Source organism: Gavia stellata, chromosome 2, assembly GCF_030936135.1.
Source record: "Gavia stellata isolate bGavSte3 chromosome 2, bGavSte3.hap2, whole genome shotgun sequence".
Classification (NCBI taxonomy): Eukaryota; Metazoa; Chordata; class Aves; order Gaviiformes; family Gaviidae; genus Gavia; species Gavia stellata.
In genome coordinates this window covers 68,555,198-68,573,034 of record NC_082595.1, presented here as the reverse complement: position 1 = coordinate 68,573,034, position 17,837 = coordinate 68,555,198, and the positions used below count along the sequence as shown (strand labels likewise).

Below are 17,837 nucleotides of genomic sequence, written 5' to 3'. Positions count from 1 at the left end.
TGAGAACATAAGAATAGCCAAACTGTGTCAGATCATTGGCTAGCTGCTTTAGCAGTAGCTGTTTGTGACGCCTGGAGAAAGAGACTAAATCCACGCTAAGTGTATGTGGTGTGTCCCTGAGAATTCCCCAGCTGTTTTCAGCTCAGGGGCATTTCCTGAGCAGGGTGTGATTCCTGTCTATTCAGCAATCCTAAATAGGTCTCTCATCCAAGCTTTTATCCTCTTCCTCGTGGAGACTGTGTAAGATTTCTCATCCACTGTGTTCTCTAACAAGGTTGCCCTTTGCCTGTTGTGTTGAAGAACTACTTTTTGTTTGTTCTGAATCTGATTTCCACCAGTTTCACTTGATTCCTTCTAGTTCTTCTATTGGAAAAGATAACAAACCTTCAGTTCCTAAGTATTCTTCTCATGGCACTCCATCTCTTTTCCAGGTTGGAAATTTCTGACTTGTGCAGATGCTACTCAAATGGAAGCTGTTCCACATGCTTGATAGCGCTTTTTGCCCTTCTCTGAAGCTTTTGCAGCTCTAGTATATCTTTTGTGAGATGAGGGTAAGAGAATTGAATGCAGCAGTAGGCAAAGCATAGATTTCTGCATGGGCATAGCGTTGTTTTCTGTTTTGTTCTCTCTTGCCTATTAATTTCTAAGCTTTGATTACTTGTTTTTGTTACTATTGCTGAGCACTGGGATGACTTTTTTGTGAAACTCTCATATGCTAATTTTATAGCTGCCATTTTAGAAAAGAACCCCTCATCTCATACAGTCCTTTTACAGTTTATCACATTTTGCCCATGTCCTTACTACCTTGAATAGCTTTGTCTCAACAGACTTTCTAGCTGTACTACTCTCACCCTTTTCCGGATCTTCTCTGGGTATATTTAACAGCCCAGACTGAAGTGCTCCACTGGAATCATCACTCCCTGTGAAAACTGGCCTGCTCTTTTCTTGTTCAATGTTTTATGTATTCAGTCACTTACTTATCCAGGCAAAGATTTCTCCTCTTTTCTCTTGCCTAGTTTTCCTTCAAGGCCTTTGAAGGCCTTTATCAAAAGCTTTTTGTGAATCCACTTTGTGGAAAAGTATTGGTTAGAGCCCAGCATAACATACTCTTCACCAGTAGGCTGCACCTATAATGTGTATAAAACCAATTTTAAGTTCGTGTGTGTATGTGTGCAAAAATCAAATTACCAATTACCATCTCCTTAGACGTGTGGAGCTTTCTCAGCTACTGACAAAATAAGAACCTGGCCTTTCAAGGTCATAGGGTACCAGCTATACAAATAGGCAACAAATGTACCCCAAGTCCATTTGAAATCAAAATTACTGAATATTAGGACACCTTATGAAATGTCCATCTGCATTTTCAGAAGCTCTCATACCTGGCACTTAAGGATCTATCTTGCCAGAGTTAGATTTCAACCAAGAAGGGGTAGGTGTCAAGCCTATAGAATTTATAGGGATAATTAAATTGATGTCGTCATGGTCTGTTAGTTTGATGTGGGTTTGTTTGTTGGAGATGAAGGAAAAGCCGAAGGATGAATGAGCACAGTCAAATGTAGACTACTGCTAATAATATGAAGAGGTGATTTTATAGAGGCATTTGTTCCAGGGGAGGTAGCTGATGGAGGGCAGAGCTCAGCTGATGATGAAAGCTACTGTGACAAATGACTGCAATATTAACACAAGCTTGGTTAGTCAGGTCATTCTTCTTTTTATTTAGCAAATTGTTAGTGTTTAATTACTTTTGTAGGTTTTATCAGTAAAAGGATGTGGAAAACCAAAGGAAAATGGTCAGTGAGCCGGTTTTATTCTTTGGCCTTATTTAATAAATATGTTAGTGGGAATTAAGGGTACTTCTTTAGCAAAATTATGCTATAATCTTAATGGAAAGCAGGATTTATAATCATAATGGAAAATAGGATTGTTTTAAAAGATGTGAAGGGTGTCTAGTTCAAACCCTAATAAAATGAGCCAGACATGAAAGGTGTCTAGTACAAGCCTTTATAGAATGAACCATTTCAAATTTCAACATTAGGCTTCTTGCATAACAAGTATGCTTTCGCAGTTACACTGCAGAATAGAAGATAATTATCTTAATTTACTATTGGTTGGAACATATGGATGTCAGTGTCTAATGACATTTACGTCATGTTATAAATAGCTTCTTAAGAAGCTAATTATAATAATAACAACTAAGATTATGTTACTCCAGTTCTGTTAGATTAAGACTTGCTGTACAGCTATTCAGTTACGGCCCATATGCACTGAAGTGGGAAACTTGTCTTGATACTACTGTATGAAGTATGCTTTTAAAAATAAGACCCTTAAAGATGTCAAGGTTTTGATCATGGTTTTTCCTGTAAAAAGAAATCACAAGAAGCTTTGCTTCCCTGAATGAAATGTATTGTGGTAGTTAAAGTGCTAGTTCAAGAGCTAACTGACTTTTAGCCCAATTTTTATTTTGGGCTTGCTTTTCACATCACTTGCTAAAATCATCAAAGGACATGAACAATAGGCTTATGCATTCACTGGGAAGCATTAAACCAATTTGAGCCAAAATTTGCAAACGTGACTCATACTTTTCTGTGCTTGACTGGAGATGCTGGAAAAAAAATCTGATTTTAGTTATGCTGCTCCCTTTATATTCTAAAAGGCAGGCCTGCTTAAGACTGACTGTTGTTAGGGCAGACTGTACATTACTGCAGATTTCTGTCATCACAATTAGCTTTTCTTGTTTTCTGCCACAATGAAAACAATAATTTTGGTATTCAAGACCACCTATGACAACTCTTGTATTTGAAATATTGGAACTAATGAGCTTACTCTATCTGTGGTAGTTCACTGTTAATTTTTTTTTTTATTCTGATATGGAGTTGCACATGAAAATTGTAGAATTATTTTGTTTCTACAGTATAACTTAGACTACTTTTGAATATAGGTCTTTTTAGTGATGATGCAGCAACTCATTAGGAGTAGTATGCTACAATCTGTGCTTTGTCCTGGTGTCTTAAATTATGTTTGTGCATCTAAGCAGAAATTTGGGGAAGACACATTACATTGACTATGAAACTCTGACTATCAAAACATGAATTAGGTTTGATGCAGGTTCAGCCAGGAATGTAGCTTGTTAGCAACAAACATTTATACTGGGTTTTATTTTGACTGGGAGTGAAGACCCTGTGCTTGTTACAACCAAGAAAATAACTTCGTTCTTGCAGGGTTACTCCCAAAAAAATGTGCACTATACAAACAGGAAAAAATATCACATCCTTAGGCCCTCTAAACAGTAGGGTAGCTCTTTACTTCAATTTTCATCACTTACCCCTTTCTTAGTCTCTTTAGAAATATCTTTTTGTATTAACAGTGCAGTGCAACAAGTGCATTGCATGTATCATTGATTTGGTAAGCGCTTAGGGGCTGTGTGATCATGTATGACTGTCTGACACTGTGATGTGCTAAGTGAAACACCAAAGTTTCAGTGGAATTTGCCTTGCTAACAGTAATGTATGAGACTTCAGTACTATGCATAAAATTGTATATTTTGCTGCTCAGTTTTTCTTTTGTCTTCTCATTTCTTTAACTATATATTCACTTAAACTATGAATGATAGCTGACCTTTTCATTTTACAGGATTCATTTTAGTTGTATGGCAAATGTTTAAAAATTTTATTTAGGTAGATTTCATGGAGTAGATGAATTACTGCAGACTCAGTTATCAGTGATTGACATTATGTGACATTTTCACTGGGAATTCATATAGAACTTTTTCAGAAGAATCATATAATGAGCCTCGTAATCATATTTCATGCAGTTGGTATTGATGGATATGTTTTTCAGAGTGCGAGAGGCTCTAGAGGACATGGCTAATGATTGATTGATTTAGGATAAACAGGCTTGAATTGGAAGGAAAACAAAGCAAAGTATAACATGCTAGTTATGAAAAGAACAAGCCACATTTTTACATGCAGTAAGGAAACATTCACATATTGGTTATTTGGATAAGTATATGTTACATATCTAGAACATAGATGATATTTGATGTGGACGTTGTCATCTATCAAAATAGTGTTTTGATTCCTGTTAATACATTCTGAATATTTTTTGTTGTTGTAGTGATAGGTGAACACATCAAAGAAGAAATAATATTGCTTATGTAATAAAGGATTAGAACATGGACGTTAAGAACACCTAAAGGTTAATTCAGGAATAGTACAACAAAGGGGATTAAATAGATAATGATTTATTTATTTAATATTACTGTTACACGAACAGTGAGGTGCTATTTTTAGTACAAACTGCAAAGGAGAATGTTTTGGCCTGGAAGAGTTTATAGTCCAAATAGATAATATAGTCTCTGGACTGGATACTTGCAAGTTTGGGTGACCTATATACAGATAGGCTTCGGTCCCAAATCAGAAAGACTGAGCTGTTCCATTGAAGCCAGTAAGATTTCCCACAGGCTTAAAATTACAGACGCGATAAAAAAAAATCTTGTGGTATCACATCATAACTGAGTTCCCTGAGCAGTGTAGGAAATTGATCCAAGATTTCTGAAATGTTAGTTTACTTTCTTCATAGCTTTTCTGATGCATGAGATGAGAAGCACAATCAATTTTCTGTAAAGGAAAAGATGTGAAATAGGTGAATACAGAAGTAAGTGCATATACCGTGGGAAGTGAATTTGAATAAAACACAGCACTTAATGAAGATGCCTATCCATTTTAAAATAAAAAAAACCTCAAGCAATATCATTGTGGAATTGTGGAGGCAGAAATCTAAGATGACAATTCTGCTCTTCTAAAAGAGTAAAACAATGCTAGGTAGTGTTATATACCTTAAAAATTCAATGCAAGAAGATAAATAGCTAAGGAAAACCTTGGCAATTACATTGACCAGTTCTTTACCAATTAGTTTGCTAGATAGACAGAACAGATGTTCACTCACTTTCAAAATTGTGGGTTTTTTCATCTGTAAGTATATACTAAGTTTCTTGTTTTCTTCAGACATGTTTCTGAATTGGGTGGAAAAAAGTTAGTTAAATAGTTAATGTGACTACAAAACAAGTTGTCTGGTGCATTTTAGTTTTTTCATATAGAGCTCAGCCTCAGTAATAAGAGGCTGGGTGGGATGGCATACTTAAGGTTTAATTTGTAGTAAGACTGGTAAATTTTTTTTCCCATAACATTTGACTAGAGTGCTTACAATATAGTTGATAAGTAGTAAGAAAAGTAGGAATGAGTTTTTAACGCAGAGTTCTGTACTGACTTAGAGATGACAAAGCTCATGTGCATTGAGCCTAACTTGCTGTTAGTTCATCTTGACTTCCTGGGTATTCATCTTTTTGAGCGTGGGGCAATGAAAGGAATTACAAGAATGCTAGTTCACTCTGCCAACTTTCCACTCTCCCTATCTGGTGGTGATTGTGAGGAAGTGCAGTAAATGCTTATGCACTTTACAGTAGAGAATGTGTCAGTTTTCTGGACAGGCACACAAGAGCAACAGCTGAAGGTAAAGGCAGGCAGGCTCTTGTACATCAGTTGCAAAAGCTTTCAACTGCCAGTTAGAGTCAAGGATGAAAGGTGATAGGGTAAGCAAGTGGGAGACGGACTGAGTTGAGATATTTGCATTGTGTTGTGCAAAACAAGCTTGGCCTTGCTGAAATGCTATGAACATCATGTGAAAGCAGCTTTTAATGGAGGTGATTCTAAAATATCCCAGGACTTTATTATTGTGCTTGCTATGCACTGCTAAGTCTCCAGTCAAACAAGAATTTCTGTAGTTCAGAGCTATGGATTGGTGGGGAGGTCCAAATGTTCATTTTGTATTGTAGTGGACTTGGAACTAGTGCTGCTGGTAGTTATCAAAACAATGCTTGAGAGAACAGAGCAAATTTGGAAATGTTGCTCTTTGGGTTACTGTAGACTGCTGTAGTAAGCTTGGCTTATTTTCTGGTTTTTGAAAGCTTAGATTTATTTTGAAAGTTGCATTTAGAGTTGAATCAAAGGAAAATGGATAACGATGAATGTCTCTTGCATTCTTGCTGAGGGAACTTTGAGATATTTTAGGGGTAATTGCTATGCACTGGAACCGTGTACTTTATTCTTAGAAGAGCCAGGGTATTTCTTGAAGGCAGTGATTTAAATGGTCATTTGCTCATCTCCCATTTGGAACATATCAGAAAAGTCAGCTAGGGGCTGATGTAGTTGAAGTAAGGGATGAGCATAAGATGGTCAAGATAGGCAAACAAAAGGCATTTTGTGTGGATTCAGCCTCTCATAATTGGCGATCTGTATCTTTTTTTTTTTTTAAAGACCCATTCACTAAGGCTTTTAAACCAGAAGTGACTTTACGTGAATTCAGAGAAGTGAAAGAGAACTCTGGTTCTTATATACAGAAATCTGTCACAGGAAGCAAACTTGCAGATGCAAAAGTTTCTCAGTTTATTATTGCTATCATTGTTTGTAGCTTTCATTCCAGAAATACACATCTTCAGAAGTTCTTCTGTTCTCCTAAAATTAATATGCTAAAAGGGCACGATTCACTGTTATCTCTTGAGCTTTCATTCTTCAGTTCAGTTCACTGAACCCATTACTCTTAGGATTAAAGTTTTCATCTATATCAGGCACCTAGGCTAAGCTAAGTGTTTAGGCTTCCTCTACAGCTACAGGGTAGAAAAGATATTTCATCCCATTAATTTCTGTAAATAGGTGTCTAAACATGCCTATTTCTACCTATTGATTACCCAGAAAACACTTTCACTTACTTTTGTTATACAGCTACCTAACTTCAGATACCATTATTACAGGCCCCAATGACAATTTCCTCTCCTTTTCTCTCAAGTTTCCAGGTATTTTACCAATTTTCCTTCTATGCAGTATTTACCCAATGTATCATATTATTGCTCATTTAATGACTTTATTAATTTCCTTTAAACATCTCTTAAATGTTAAACAGGTTTTATGCAGATTTAAATTAGAATCCAGTGGTTACCTCAGTGTTCAATCATTTTTATTTTTTTTTTTTTAACTCACAGCAGAAAGCTTATAAAAGCTCAATAATAAGAATTCCAGTTTGTTTCCTCAGGTCATAGCAGTAAGTTACTTGTAATTTTGGTCACTGTATTTTTTTTAACAGCCATTAATAACCATTTGTTCTTTTTATATTAATTTGCCTGTCTCCTGAGGCTGCATATATTTTATGATTCTGTTTCTTGCCTTTAAAAGGCCACTAAGTTGCATTGAATTCAGTGAAGGAGTTTACTTGTGTAAAATACCATACAACTTGGTTAAGTTTTATGATGATTTACTGCTTGCTATGTCTGACACAGCTGTAAGATTGATGTGTACAAATGAGGACAAGCTCATTACTCTCATGGATATGGATCATCTGAGTAAGTAAGAAAATGACTCAAAGGCAAGGAGCAATTTTGTACCTCACCATTGTGACAGTGAGCAATTTGTATTTTGGGGATTTTGAATATCATCTTGTGTTTCTGTGACTCTGGTGTCTGTTCTTAAAGTTGTTTGTTGTGAAGGAGTCTGTACATGTTGCTGTAGTCCTGCATGAGTGAAAAAATCAATGTATCTAGACATTTTTTGTCTCATTTATACTTATTTTAACAGTAATACATTATTCTGATTTGATGGTGTTTTACACCCATCTTGCATTTTGCTTTTGAAAGCTAAGCAGCAGCAAAAGCTGAGCATGGGAAGTTAAACCGAATGACTGTGCTAAGCATCTTTTACTCAGGCTATTCTGCCCTGTTACATCAGATCTGATCACATCTGAGCCTAGTTGCCCTGTTGTTCTGTGCCATTCACTTTTGAGCTCTTGTTGTCTTTTGTGTTCTCTGTTTGCAGAATAAACCATTTTACAGAGGTGCCTTTGGCTGCTGAGGGCAAAGTAGTGAAACTGCATGCAAGTGTGCAGTGTATTAAACACCTGCCAACTTGCCACATTACTTTGAAGTCAGCTTTTCAAGAGTCTGAGAGTTGTTTTATAGTTTAATTATTTTTATCCAAGGACTGTGTACTACTTTTCTTTTTCCTTTGGGAATAGTTTTCTAGCTCTGTTTCTGTTTCAGGCCAAGATTAGAAGAAGAATGGAGGGTTGATTCCTCCCTTCCTCCTCTTTTTACAGCTAATAAAGTGTCTGCCTGCCCCAAAACGTGAGGCCATCCTACTTTGTAGCTTCTCAAAGAAGTGTGAGCTCATGTGGAATTCCACAAATGGAATATGTCCATTTGTGACAAGATGTTGATCCCTGAATTTTGGAACAGTTGTCACAGAATGGCAAGTGGATTGTGTTTACTTTTCTTTTGGGGAATTGGTTTCCTTAACTAAAATCTTGACCAGCAGAATTTAAACAATCACTTTTATTACTCACAGCGTTGGCTCATTCACTGACTGGATGGCAGAACAAGACCTGAATATTTGAAGGAACTAGAAGAAAAGATGGGTCCTCTCACCAGTGGGTTTTATTATAAAAGGGATCTTTATTTAACACATTGGCAACTTGTAATGCCCACTTTCATGAAGGTCTTGAGTCATTTTCAAAAGATTTTTATTTTGTCCAAGCTGAAGTAATTTTAAAATAAAGTATGAAATATTAGCATTGTTGAAGGAACTGAATAACTAAAAATAATTAACATTTCATGCTTAGCCAAATTTGGTAACTTTTCTGGTAAGTTTGACTTTGAATTGTGCACTTGTCCAAATATTTTATATTTCATTGTTTTTCTTGTCTGTCACTTGTACATCCACCTGAGATATTTATCTTATTGTCTTGTTTCTAATGTACGCCAGGGAAAATAAAGTAGGCTACTAGCCTTGCATTAAATGCATGACTGATGGACCTATTTAAGCTCAAAACCTCAGAGCGTTTTCAGAGATGCATCTGAAATCGGAGTTTGACAGGCCAACTGTAACTTATTCTCCAGGTATTGGTGAAGTCTCAAGCCAGAATTTAATGATCCATAAGTTTTTACAGTTAAAATTGGAATATGCAAGTACAGCAGTGCAAACTAAAGACTGAGTGTGAGCTCAATTTCTGCCTATGATTGAACAGACTTTTTTCATGCTGGATTAAACCTTTAAATTATCGGGCTGAGAAGGAAATTTGCCTGCTGGTGAAGGCAATATGGATCACTGAGCAGTACTAGGTTTGTCTGTGTGGGAGACTGCTTTCCTGGAGGCTAATCCAGTTCAGCTGAATGTGAACTGTCTGAGGACTGTTGCAGACCTTATCTTTCACAGAATCACCGAATCACTAAGGTTGGAAAAGACCTGTAAGATCATCAAGTCCAACCATCAACCAACACCACCATGCACACTAAACCGTGTCCCACAATGCCTCGTCCACATGTTCCTTGAACACCTCCAGTGAGGGTGACTCCACCACTTCCCCGGGCAGCTTATTCCAGTGTCTCACCACTCTTTCAGTAAAGAAATTTTTCCTAATATCTAGTCTGAACCTCGCCTGGAGCAACTTGAGGCCATTTCGTCTCGTTCTGTCACTTGTCACTTGGGAGAAGAGGCCATCGCCCACCTCTCTGCAACCCCCTTTCAGGTAGTTGTAGAGAGCGATAAGGTCTCCCCTCAGCCTCCTCTTCTCCAGGTTAAACAACCCCAGTTCCCTCAGCGACTCCTCATAAGACTTGTGCTCCAGACCCCTCACCAGCTTCGTCGCCCTTCTCTGGACACACTCCAGCACCTCCATGTCCTTCTTGGAGTGAGGGGCCCAAAACTGAACACAGTATTCCGAGGTGCGGCCTCACCCGCGCCAAGTACAGGGACACGATCACCTCCCTACTCCTTCTGGCCACACTGTTTCTGATACAGGCCAGGATGCTGTTGGCCTTCTTGGCCACCTGGGCACACTGCTGGCTCATATTCAGCCGGCTGTCAATCAACACCCCCAGGTCCTTTTCTGCAGGGCAGCTTTCCAGCCACTCATCCCCAAGCCTGTAGCATTGCATGGGGTTGTTGTGACCCAAGTGCAGGACCTGGCACTTGGCCTTATTGAACCTCATTCAGTTGGCCTGGGCCCATCGATCCAGCCTGTCCAGATCCCTCTGCAGAGCCTTCCAACCCTCGAGCAGATCAACACTCCCACCCAACTCAGTGTCGTCTGCAAACTTGCTGAGGGAGCACTCGATCCCCTCATCCAGATCATCGATAAAGATATTAAACAAGACAGGCCCCAATACTGAGCCCTGGGGGACTCCGCTTCTGGCCAACCACCAACTGGATTTGGCTCCATTCACCACAACTCTCTGGGCTTGGCCGTCCAGCCAGTTTTTAACCCAGCGAAGAGTGCACCTGTCTGAGACACGATTCGCCAGCTTCTCCAGGAGAATACTGTGGGAGACGGTGTCAAAGGCTTTACTGAAGTCCAGGTAGACAACATCCACAGCCTTTCCCTCATCCACTAGGCGGGTCACCTGGTCATAGAAGGAGATCAGGTTGGTCAAGCAGGACCTGCCTTTCATGAACCCGTGCTGGCTGGGCCTGATCCCTTGGTTTTCCTGCATGTGCCCTGTAAGCGCCCTCAAGATGAACATCTTCACAATCTTCCCTGGCACTGAGGTCAGGCTGACAGGCCTGTAGTTCCCCAGATCCTCCTTCCGACCCTTCTTGTAGATGGGCGTCATGTTGGCAATCCTCCAGTCGTACGGGACCTCCCCTGTTAACCAGGGCTGTTGATAAATGATGGAGAGCGGCTTGGCAAGCTCCTCCACCAGCTCCCTCAGCACCCTTGGGTGGATACCATCAGGCCCCATAGACTTGTGAGTGTCCAGGTGGCATAGCAGGTTGTTAACTGCTTCCTCCTGGGTCATGGGGAGTTTATTTTGCTCTCCATTCCTGTCTTCCAGCTCAGGGAGCTGAATACCCTGAGGATACCTGGTGTGGCTGTTAAAGACTGAGGCAAAGAAGGCATTAAGTACCTCAGCCTGTTCCTCATCCTTGGCGACGATGTTCCCTCCCGCATCCCGTAAAGGATGGAGATTCTCCTTGGCTCGCTTTTTGTTGTTAATGTATTTATAGAAGCATTTTTTGTTATCCCTCACGACCGTGGCCAGATTGAGCTCTAGCTGGGCTTTTGCCTTTCTAATTTTCTCTCTGCATGACCTAACGAGGTCCTTGTATTCTTCTTCACTTGCCTGCCCCTTCTTCCAAAGGTGATAAACTCTTCTTTTTTTTCCCCTGAGTCCCAGCAAAAGCTCCTTGTTGAGCCAGGGTGGTCGTCTTCCCCGACGGCTCTTCTTACAGCACATGGGGACTGCCTGCTCCTGCGCCTTTAAGATTTCCTTCTTGAAGAAGGTCCAGCCTTCCTGGACCCCTTTGCCCTTCAGGACCATCTCCCAAGGGACCCTCTCAACCAGTGTCCTGAACAGGCTGAAGTCTGCCCTCTGGAAGTCCATGGTAGTGGTTTTGCTGACCCTCCTCCTTATTTGGCCAAGAATTGAGAACTCTATCATTTCATGGTCACTAAGCCCAAGACGGCCTCTGACCTTCACTTCTCCCACCAGACCCTCTCTGTTTGTAAACAGCAGGTCAAGCGGGGCACCTCCCCTGGTAGGCTCCCTTACCAGCTGTGTCAGGAAGTTATCTTCCACACACTCCAGGAACCTCCAGGACTGTTTCCTCTCTGCTGTGTTATGTTCCCAGCAGACGTCCAGTAAGTTGAAGTCCCCCACAAGAACAAGGGCTTGCGACTGTGAGACTTCTGCCAGTCGCTTGTAGAATGCTTCATCGGTTTCTTCATCCTGGTTGGGTGGTCTGTATCAGACCAGACCCCCAGCAGGATATCCGCCTTGTTAGCCTTCCCCCTCATCCTTATTTGTAAGCATTCAACCTTGTCATCACAATCGTTGAGCTCTATACAGTCAGAACACTCCCTAACATACAGAGCCACCCCACCGCCTCTCCTTCCTTGCCTATCCCTCCTGAAGAGCTTACAGCCATCCGTCACAGCACTCCAGTCATGCGAGTCGTCCCACCATGTTTCTGTGATGGCGACTACGTCATAGCTGTCCCACTGCACAACAGCTTCCAGCTCTTCCTGTTTGCTGCCCATGCTGCATGCATTGGAGTAGATGCACTTGAGCTGGGCTATCGATTTCGCCGCCAACATCGGCATGCCAGCCCTAGGCTCATCTCTAGGCAGCCTTGTTTCATCCCCTTCCCCCTTCAAATCTAGTTTAAAGCCCTCTCGATGAGGCTCGCCAACTCACGAGTGACAATCCTTTTTCCCCTTGACGATAGTTGAACTCCGTCTGCAGCCAGCAGGCCCAGTGCCATGTAGACCGCCCCATGGTCAAAAAAACCAAAATTCCTCCGACGGCACCAGCCTCTGAGCCACGTGAATTCTTTGGCTTTGTCCCCTGAAAAACAAATGGAGTTCATGCTCAGTATCAGAAACTTCCACAGAATACCTAGAGGATAGTATGAGAGAAAATGAACTCCATATAGCAGATGGCATGCAAAGCCTGTGGCTTGCTGGCAGCTACAGTTCTGATAGCCCATTGCGCTGTTAGACTATGCCTATAGTAGTAAATAAGATGCATAAGAGCTTGTTTTTTGGCCCTAAAAGCAACTGGCACAGCATGGCTTGTGTCCATATGGCTAAACCTTCTCCCCTCTGCAAACAGGTTGGTTTTATCCATGCTGTCTATTTGGAACAGCCACGGCTTGAGTTATCCCCTGAACCATAGTCTGAGCAGTGCCCAGGAGAGTCCTAGTTGGCAGGGGGTCAAAGCTGTGCTGGAGGCTGTGTTCATTAAACACTGTGGATGATTACAGTGACTGAGCGGCCTGATCCTGCTGAGTTTACTAAGGTAGGTGTAGTAATAAATCCTGTGTAAGGACCATGTTGGACCCTCTGTAATACAATAGAATAGTCTCCTAAAGATAAATTTAGTAAGTCTACAAAGAAAAACTCTCCTAGTTCTTTATAGAAGTGATTCATGGTCTACAGATGAGATTCATTTAAGTGTTTCTTTGTTTCTGTAAGCTTAACCCATTGTATGGGACATCCAGCTCTTGATCAGAATAGAAACTTTTTTAGTAGCCACACTGTTTTTTGATGGTTCCTGTGTACAGGTAGGTAGTGTACAGATAGTTGCTGTAGCACAGTTGGAGAATGCAGAGCATGTAGGATCTTGTATCACTGAGCATGTCCAGCCTTTCGGCAGGTACTCTGTGACAGAACCGAGCGTACAGAACATGTGCAAATCTAGCCCTGTAAGAGCTGTGTAGACAGGTGTTGCTTTGAGACTTTATTCAGGAATTGATGTGGGGAAGGGAATATTATTCAAAAAGTTTATTTAATGGTGAATTTCTGAGAAGAGACGCTTGTCTCTTCCAGACACAAACTGCAGGTCTGCTTTTACAAGGAGCAGGTGACTGATGGGTACCTTGCAGCTCCTGGCAAGCCCTGAAGCCTCACAATGGTTATGAGAGCTTATTTGATACATTTAAGTGACAATGAAATGTCTAACTCTGATTACAGTTTTAATGGAGTTAGAAAAGTGTCTGAACTTGTTTGAAATTTTTTTTTCTATCTAGGTATATTTCATGACTGTGTCTTACTACATTTATTTGATAAACCTTTTAAACTTTTTGATGGTTATTTTCTGTTGCCAGTTTGGAAGAAGCTCTGATATCACTTTATTGAAATAGAAATTGCAAAAATACAAGGAGTGAGCATGTCATAAGCATCTTATCTCTTACACTCTTACACTCTCTTGCTTATACTGGATGATTTCCAGGCAACAGATTAATGTCAAATTGTGGTGTTTTAATTTCTTCTTTCAGAAGCAATTACTTATTTGCAGGAAATGCTCAGTTCTTGAAAGAAGGCCCCTGGGTCTAGGTGAATGCTATCTGCTAAACTGTTAGAGGGGGTAGGGCTTATTTTTTCCTTTAAACTCAGCATTGCTTGGTGGACAGGTTGCACATATGAAAACAAGCGTTCTTGTTGACTGCCTCAGCTTCTGCAGGTGTCAGACAGAGTAGAGACAGAAGTAGCAGAGGGTATATTCATAAGAAGTGCTCCTTTACTGAAGTTCACCAAGGTGAAGTTTGGTAGCTTCCGTAGAGGCATTAACAGTTGGGCACAAAACCTACTGGGGATAAGTTTAGACTCTCTTTAGCAATGACAGATGGTAGAACTGCTCAGTTTATTTGTTTGCAGTTTACTGTCTAAAGACTGTGAGTAGTATAGTTAAAAAGTGTGTAGGAGTGGCAAAGATCAAGGTTGCTTTTCTGGAAAAGTATTGGACAGGAGAATGGGACTGATTAAGCTGAGGGAAGGAGTGGTAAGTAGGGATACTACAGCAGGGAGGGAAGAGTGAGGGGCAAAGACAGGAGTCTAAGTTTAACAGGGGTGGGAAGAAAAAGATTCCTCCAAGGATTCAAAGTCTGAGTAGGGTTGCTTCAGTCCAGGGAGGCACTGAAGACTGATGATCTGAAAAGTAGGACTGGATGAAAAGGACAGTTGCGCTCCTCAATGTTATTTTCAGGGAAATTCCATAGCATCTTGCCAAACTTCATGTTAGGTTTTGTGATCTGAGAAACTGGGGCAATAACAAGTAAGGGGAGGTTGTAAATTTAGGTGACTGCATCTCCATCCTTGCTCCTCGTTCAATGACTTGAGTATTATACTGTTCAAATTCCAGTCTGACGTGCTTATTTGGAAAGGATTGTTTATAAAAGATGGTGTGTTAACAGCCCCTTCTCATACAAGTAACTGTGTATGGCTTATTGTTCCTTCCTGTATATAATGATACTATACATAAGTATTATTTCTAGTGGTGCTTGTGTAGAATTTTTTTCCCAGAGTCCAGTTCTTTATCTTTTTCTATTGAATGATACCTTACTGTCTGACTGTTTCCATTGATTGCACCTGAATTACTTAATTAGGAAGTACATATACATGGATGAAAGCAATTTGTTTCAGTTTTTCCAGAATAAGTTTTTGTATTTTGTTATTGATAAAAGGACTTAGTTGCAAGATTGATTGCTATGGGGTTAGTATTGAAAACTTGATAATAGATTTCATTCTAACTCGCAAGTCTGTTGCTGTTTAGAATTCTTATCCAAGGAAAATCAAAGGTTAGTGAAGGTGGAAAAATCATTCCTCTTCTTCCTGGACTTTCATTGGGGGTTGTTTTTAATGGTAAATGACATTTTTTCTTTCCGTAGGCAATGTTCAGTCTCTGCATGGTTGAAAGCGAAGCTGATGAGGTGAATTTGCATGGTGTCACAAGCCTTGGTTTAAAACAAGCCCTGGATTTTGCATATACTGGACAGGTACTGTACAGTTCTTCAAATTAAGAGACAAAAAAGAAAGCAAACTGCAATAAAAACTGAAGATGACCTTTACAAAGGTACTAGAAATTATTTTTCTTGTGCACTGCCCTATACAAGGTCTTTTGATTTAACGTATCTTACTTTGGATATACTGGGGTTTTTTTTTTTTTTTCCTCTGTAGAGGAATTGTCTATTAAGAACACTGTTTATGTGCATTGTTACCAGGTAGTGAACCATGTAGGATTTGTATGCCCCTTTTATGGTGGCCTGGCTATTCATAAGAACTTAATGTGAGTTGATTTTGCATGCTAAATAAATGTAAAGAAAGGAAAAATACCCTAGGTGTTTTCCTAATAATACATATTTATAAACTCTGCTGTGTTTGATGAATTATATAATTGAGGGGAAAAGTAGTCTCTTACTCTCTGGACAGATGCAGTCCAAGCATCTTTGTAAATGGTTATAGGTACTCTACATCCTTATTGTAGCACTTGTTATGGTAACAGGTTATGTATCAGAAAAAAAAATTCTGCCATATCTGTATACTGCATGCTTGGGCAGTGTTGCTATATGACCCCATCTCAGTTCAGAGTTCATGGGTGGTGAGCTCAGAACTTCTTAACATCTTATTTTTGCTTTGGACTCTAAAATTATAGATAACCAAATTATTTCTGGAAATATTGGTAGAACTATTGAATTTATTGATGTATATTTGCTTAGTAGTTAATTTTGAAAAGGAAAGCTTAAATCCATATTACATTATTCTGGAAGAGTTGCTGGGTTGTACAAATTTAAGGCATCTGTTTCCATAATGTGGGTTGAGTATATGGCATTAATTTTTTCAAAGGGAATTAAATAGAAATAAGGAAAGAAATTCTTTTTTTTACCTGTTTTAAAGGAGCTATTTTTGTCACCAGCCCACACAACAGTTATACTTTAGCATTGGCCTTAGAGATTAGCAGTTGAAATTTCTGTGTTCTGCTATTATGGAAAACATAACTTATTCAAAGATTTCTTTCATATAAATAAGAGACAGAGATGCCATGCTACATTACTGAATTGGCTGAAGATTTCAGTACATGGCTTGTCATCAGTATGCTTTTCGTTCTTTCAGTTGAAAGTTTTGATATACAAAATCAAATGTTTCCTGTGCTGTGGAGCACCTGTATCATCTTAAAGTAATTTTAGACTATAGGTTGATTATTCTGAAAATAGAACTCTTGTTGCTAAATAGAAGTATCCAAAAGATACTTTCCAAAGCCAATGTTGAGAAAACGGGTTGTAATGTACCTCATCTGACCCATCCTGTCTTCTGTGAATAGAGGTACACTCCCCTATCTTTCAGAGAAATTTAAAGTCTAATAAACCTCTGTAAAATATGTTGAGAACCCTGAAAGGATGGATTTGTGGTTTTTGTAAGCCAACAGTCCAACCCACCTTGCTTCCAGGATAGTATCCTCGGCTCCTTAGTAAATAATATGTGCCTTCTCTCCTTGGTCCTTTGGAGACTTTTGAGTCTTTCATTTCCAGGTATAATCTACTTTGAATACATGAGTGGGCTTCTTGAGTTAACTATAGGTGCGCATATATGTACAGTTGCTCATATATATAAGTGATTATAGGGCAAAATTTGCACTCTGTCATGTCTATCAGATACACCAAGTGCCACTTCGAAGCACAGAGAGATGAGGAGGATTCTCTAGGAGTTCTCTTATAAAGATGCCTTTGAAGCATAACTCGGTGATATGCAGGTCTGACAATTAGCAGTGTAGAATTTTCCCTTTTGTCCTTGAAGTTCTCTTCTGGCACTGCGTTTGTATGTATTGAGCATTGCTTATGTACTGACTCAGGCTGACAGAATCTGGTTTCAAGGTAGTGAGTGGGAGTAATCTACAAAGGCTATTAATAAATAACTGGATTACTGCATGCTTACACCAGAGAGAGTTCTGAAAACAGAGTCATCTTTAGTTTGGGTCTGTGAACTCTTTCTGATTTTAAAAAGAACCAAACAAAAGATTTCTTAGTAACCCAAAACTCATTCATGCCAATTACAACCTTGTATCGCTCTGAAAATGTAGGTATGAAGACATGATCTGATGTGCCTCTTAAAAGTGAAAGCCATGAACTTTTTTTTTTTCCCTAACAAGTTTGGCCAAAATGTCAGTCCAAAAAATTGCTGTTTCTTTAGGTAACACTGTAGAACTGACAGCAATTTAGGGATAGTCCCAAGGTGTCCATGTCTAAACAGACAAATATTTAGTTTCAGCTTTCTTCTCTTTATTTCTTTAATATTTTGCTAAACTTGCATTCATTTGAAGTGTAGTAACTCAGATGTAACTTTCTGTATCAAATAATATATTGGAGACATCTGGTGGAAATATTTGATACTGCATGATGGCAATATTTGGTGCCTGCAGTTCTTGAATGTTATCAAAACTAAGAATTCAATTTTTAGCATGACATTGCAATCTGAAATGAAACTCCGTCATCTTTGCATCTTTTTTTTTTCTTTTTAATTTGAAA

The 17,837-nt window shown here is 39.6% G+C and overlaps 1 protein-coding gene across 8 annotated transcripts in view; it reads left to right on the top strand.

Annotated features, from left to right (window-relative positions):
* Positions 1 to 17,837, top strand: part of KLHL32 (kelch like family member 32) — a 100,112-nt gene that overhangs the window by 12,376 nt on the left and 69,899 nt on the right. For 6 of the 8 annotated variants that reach the window (XM_059829989.1, XM_059830023.1, XM_059830010.1 and 3 more), the window contains exon 3: positions 15,207 to 15,314. The exons of the other annotated variants lie outside the window; for them this stretch is intronic. In XM_059829989.1, the coding sequence (XP_059685972.1) occupies positions 15,207 to 15,314 (108 nt within the window). The remainder of the gene's footprint in view (positions 1 to 15,206; positions 15,315 to 17,837) is intronic. 8 annotated transcript variants of the gene reach the window in all.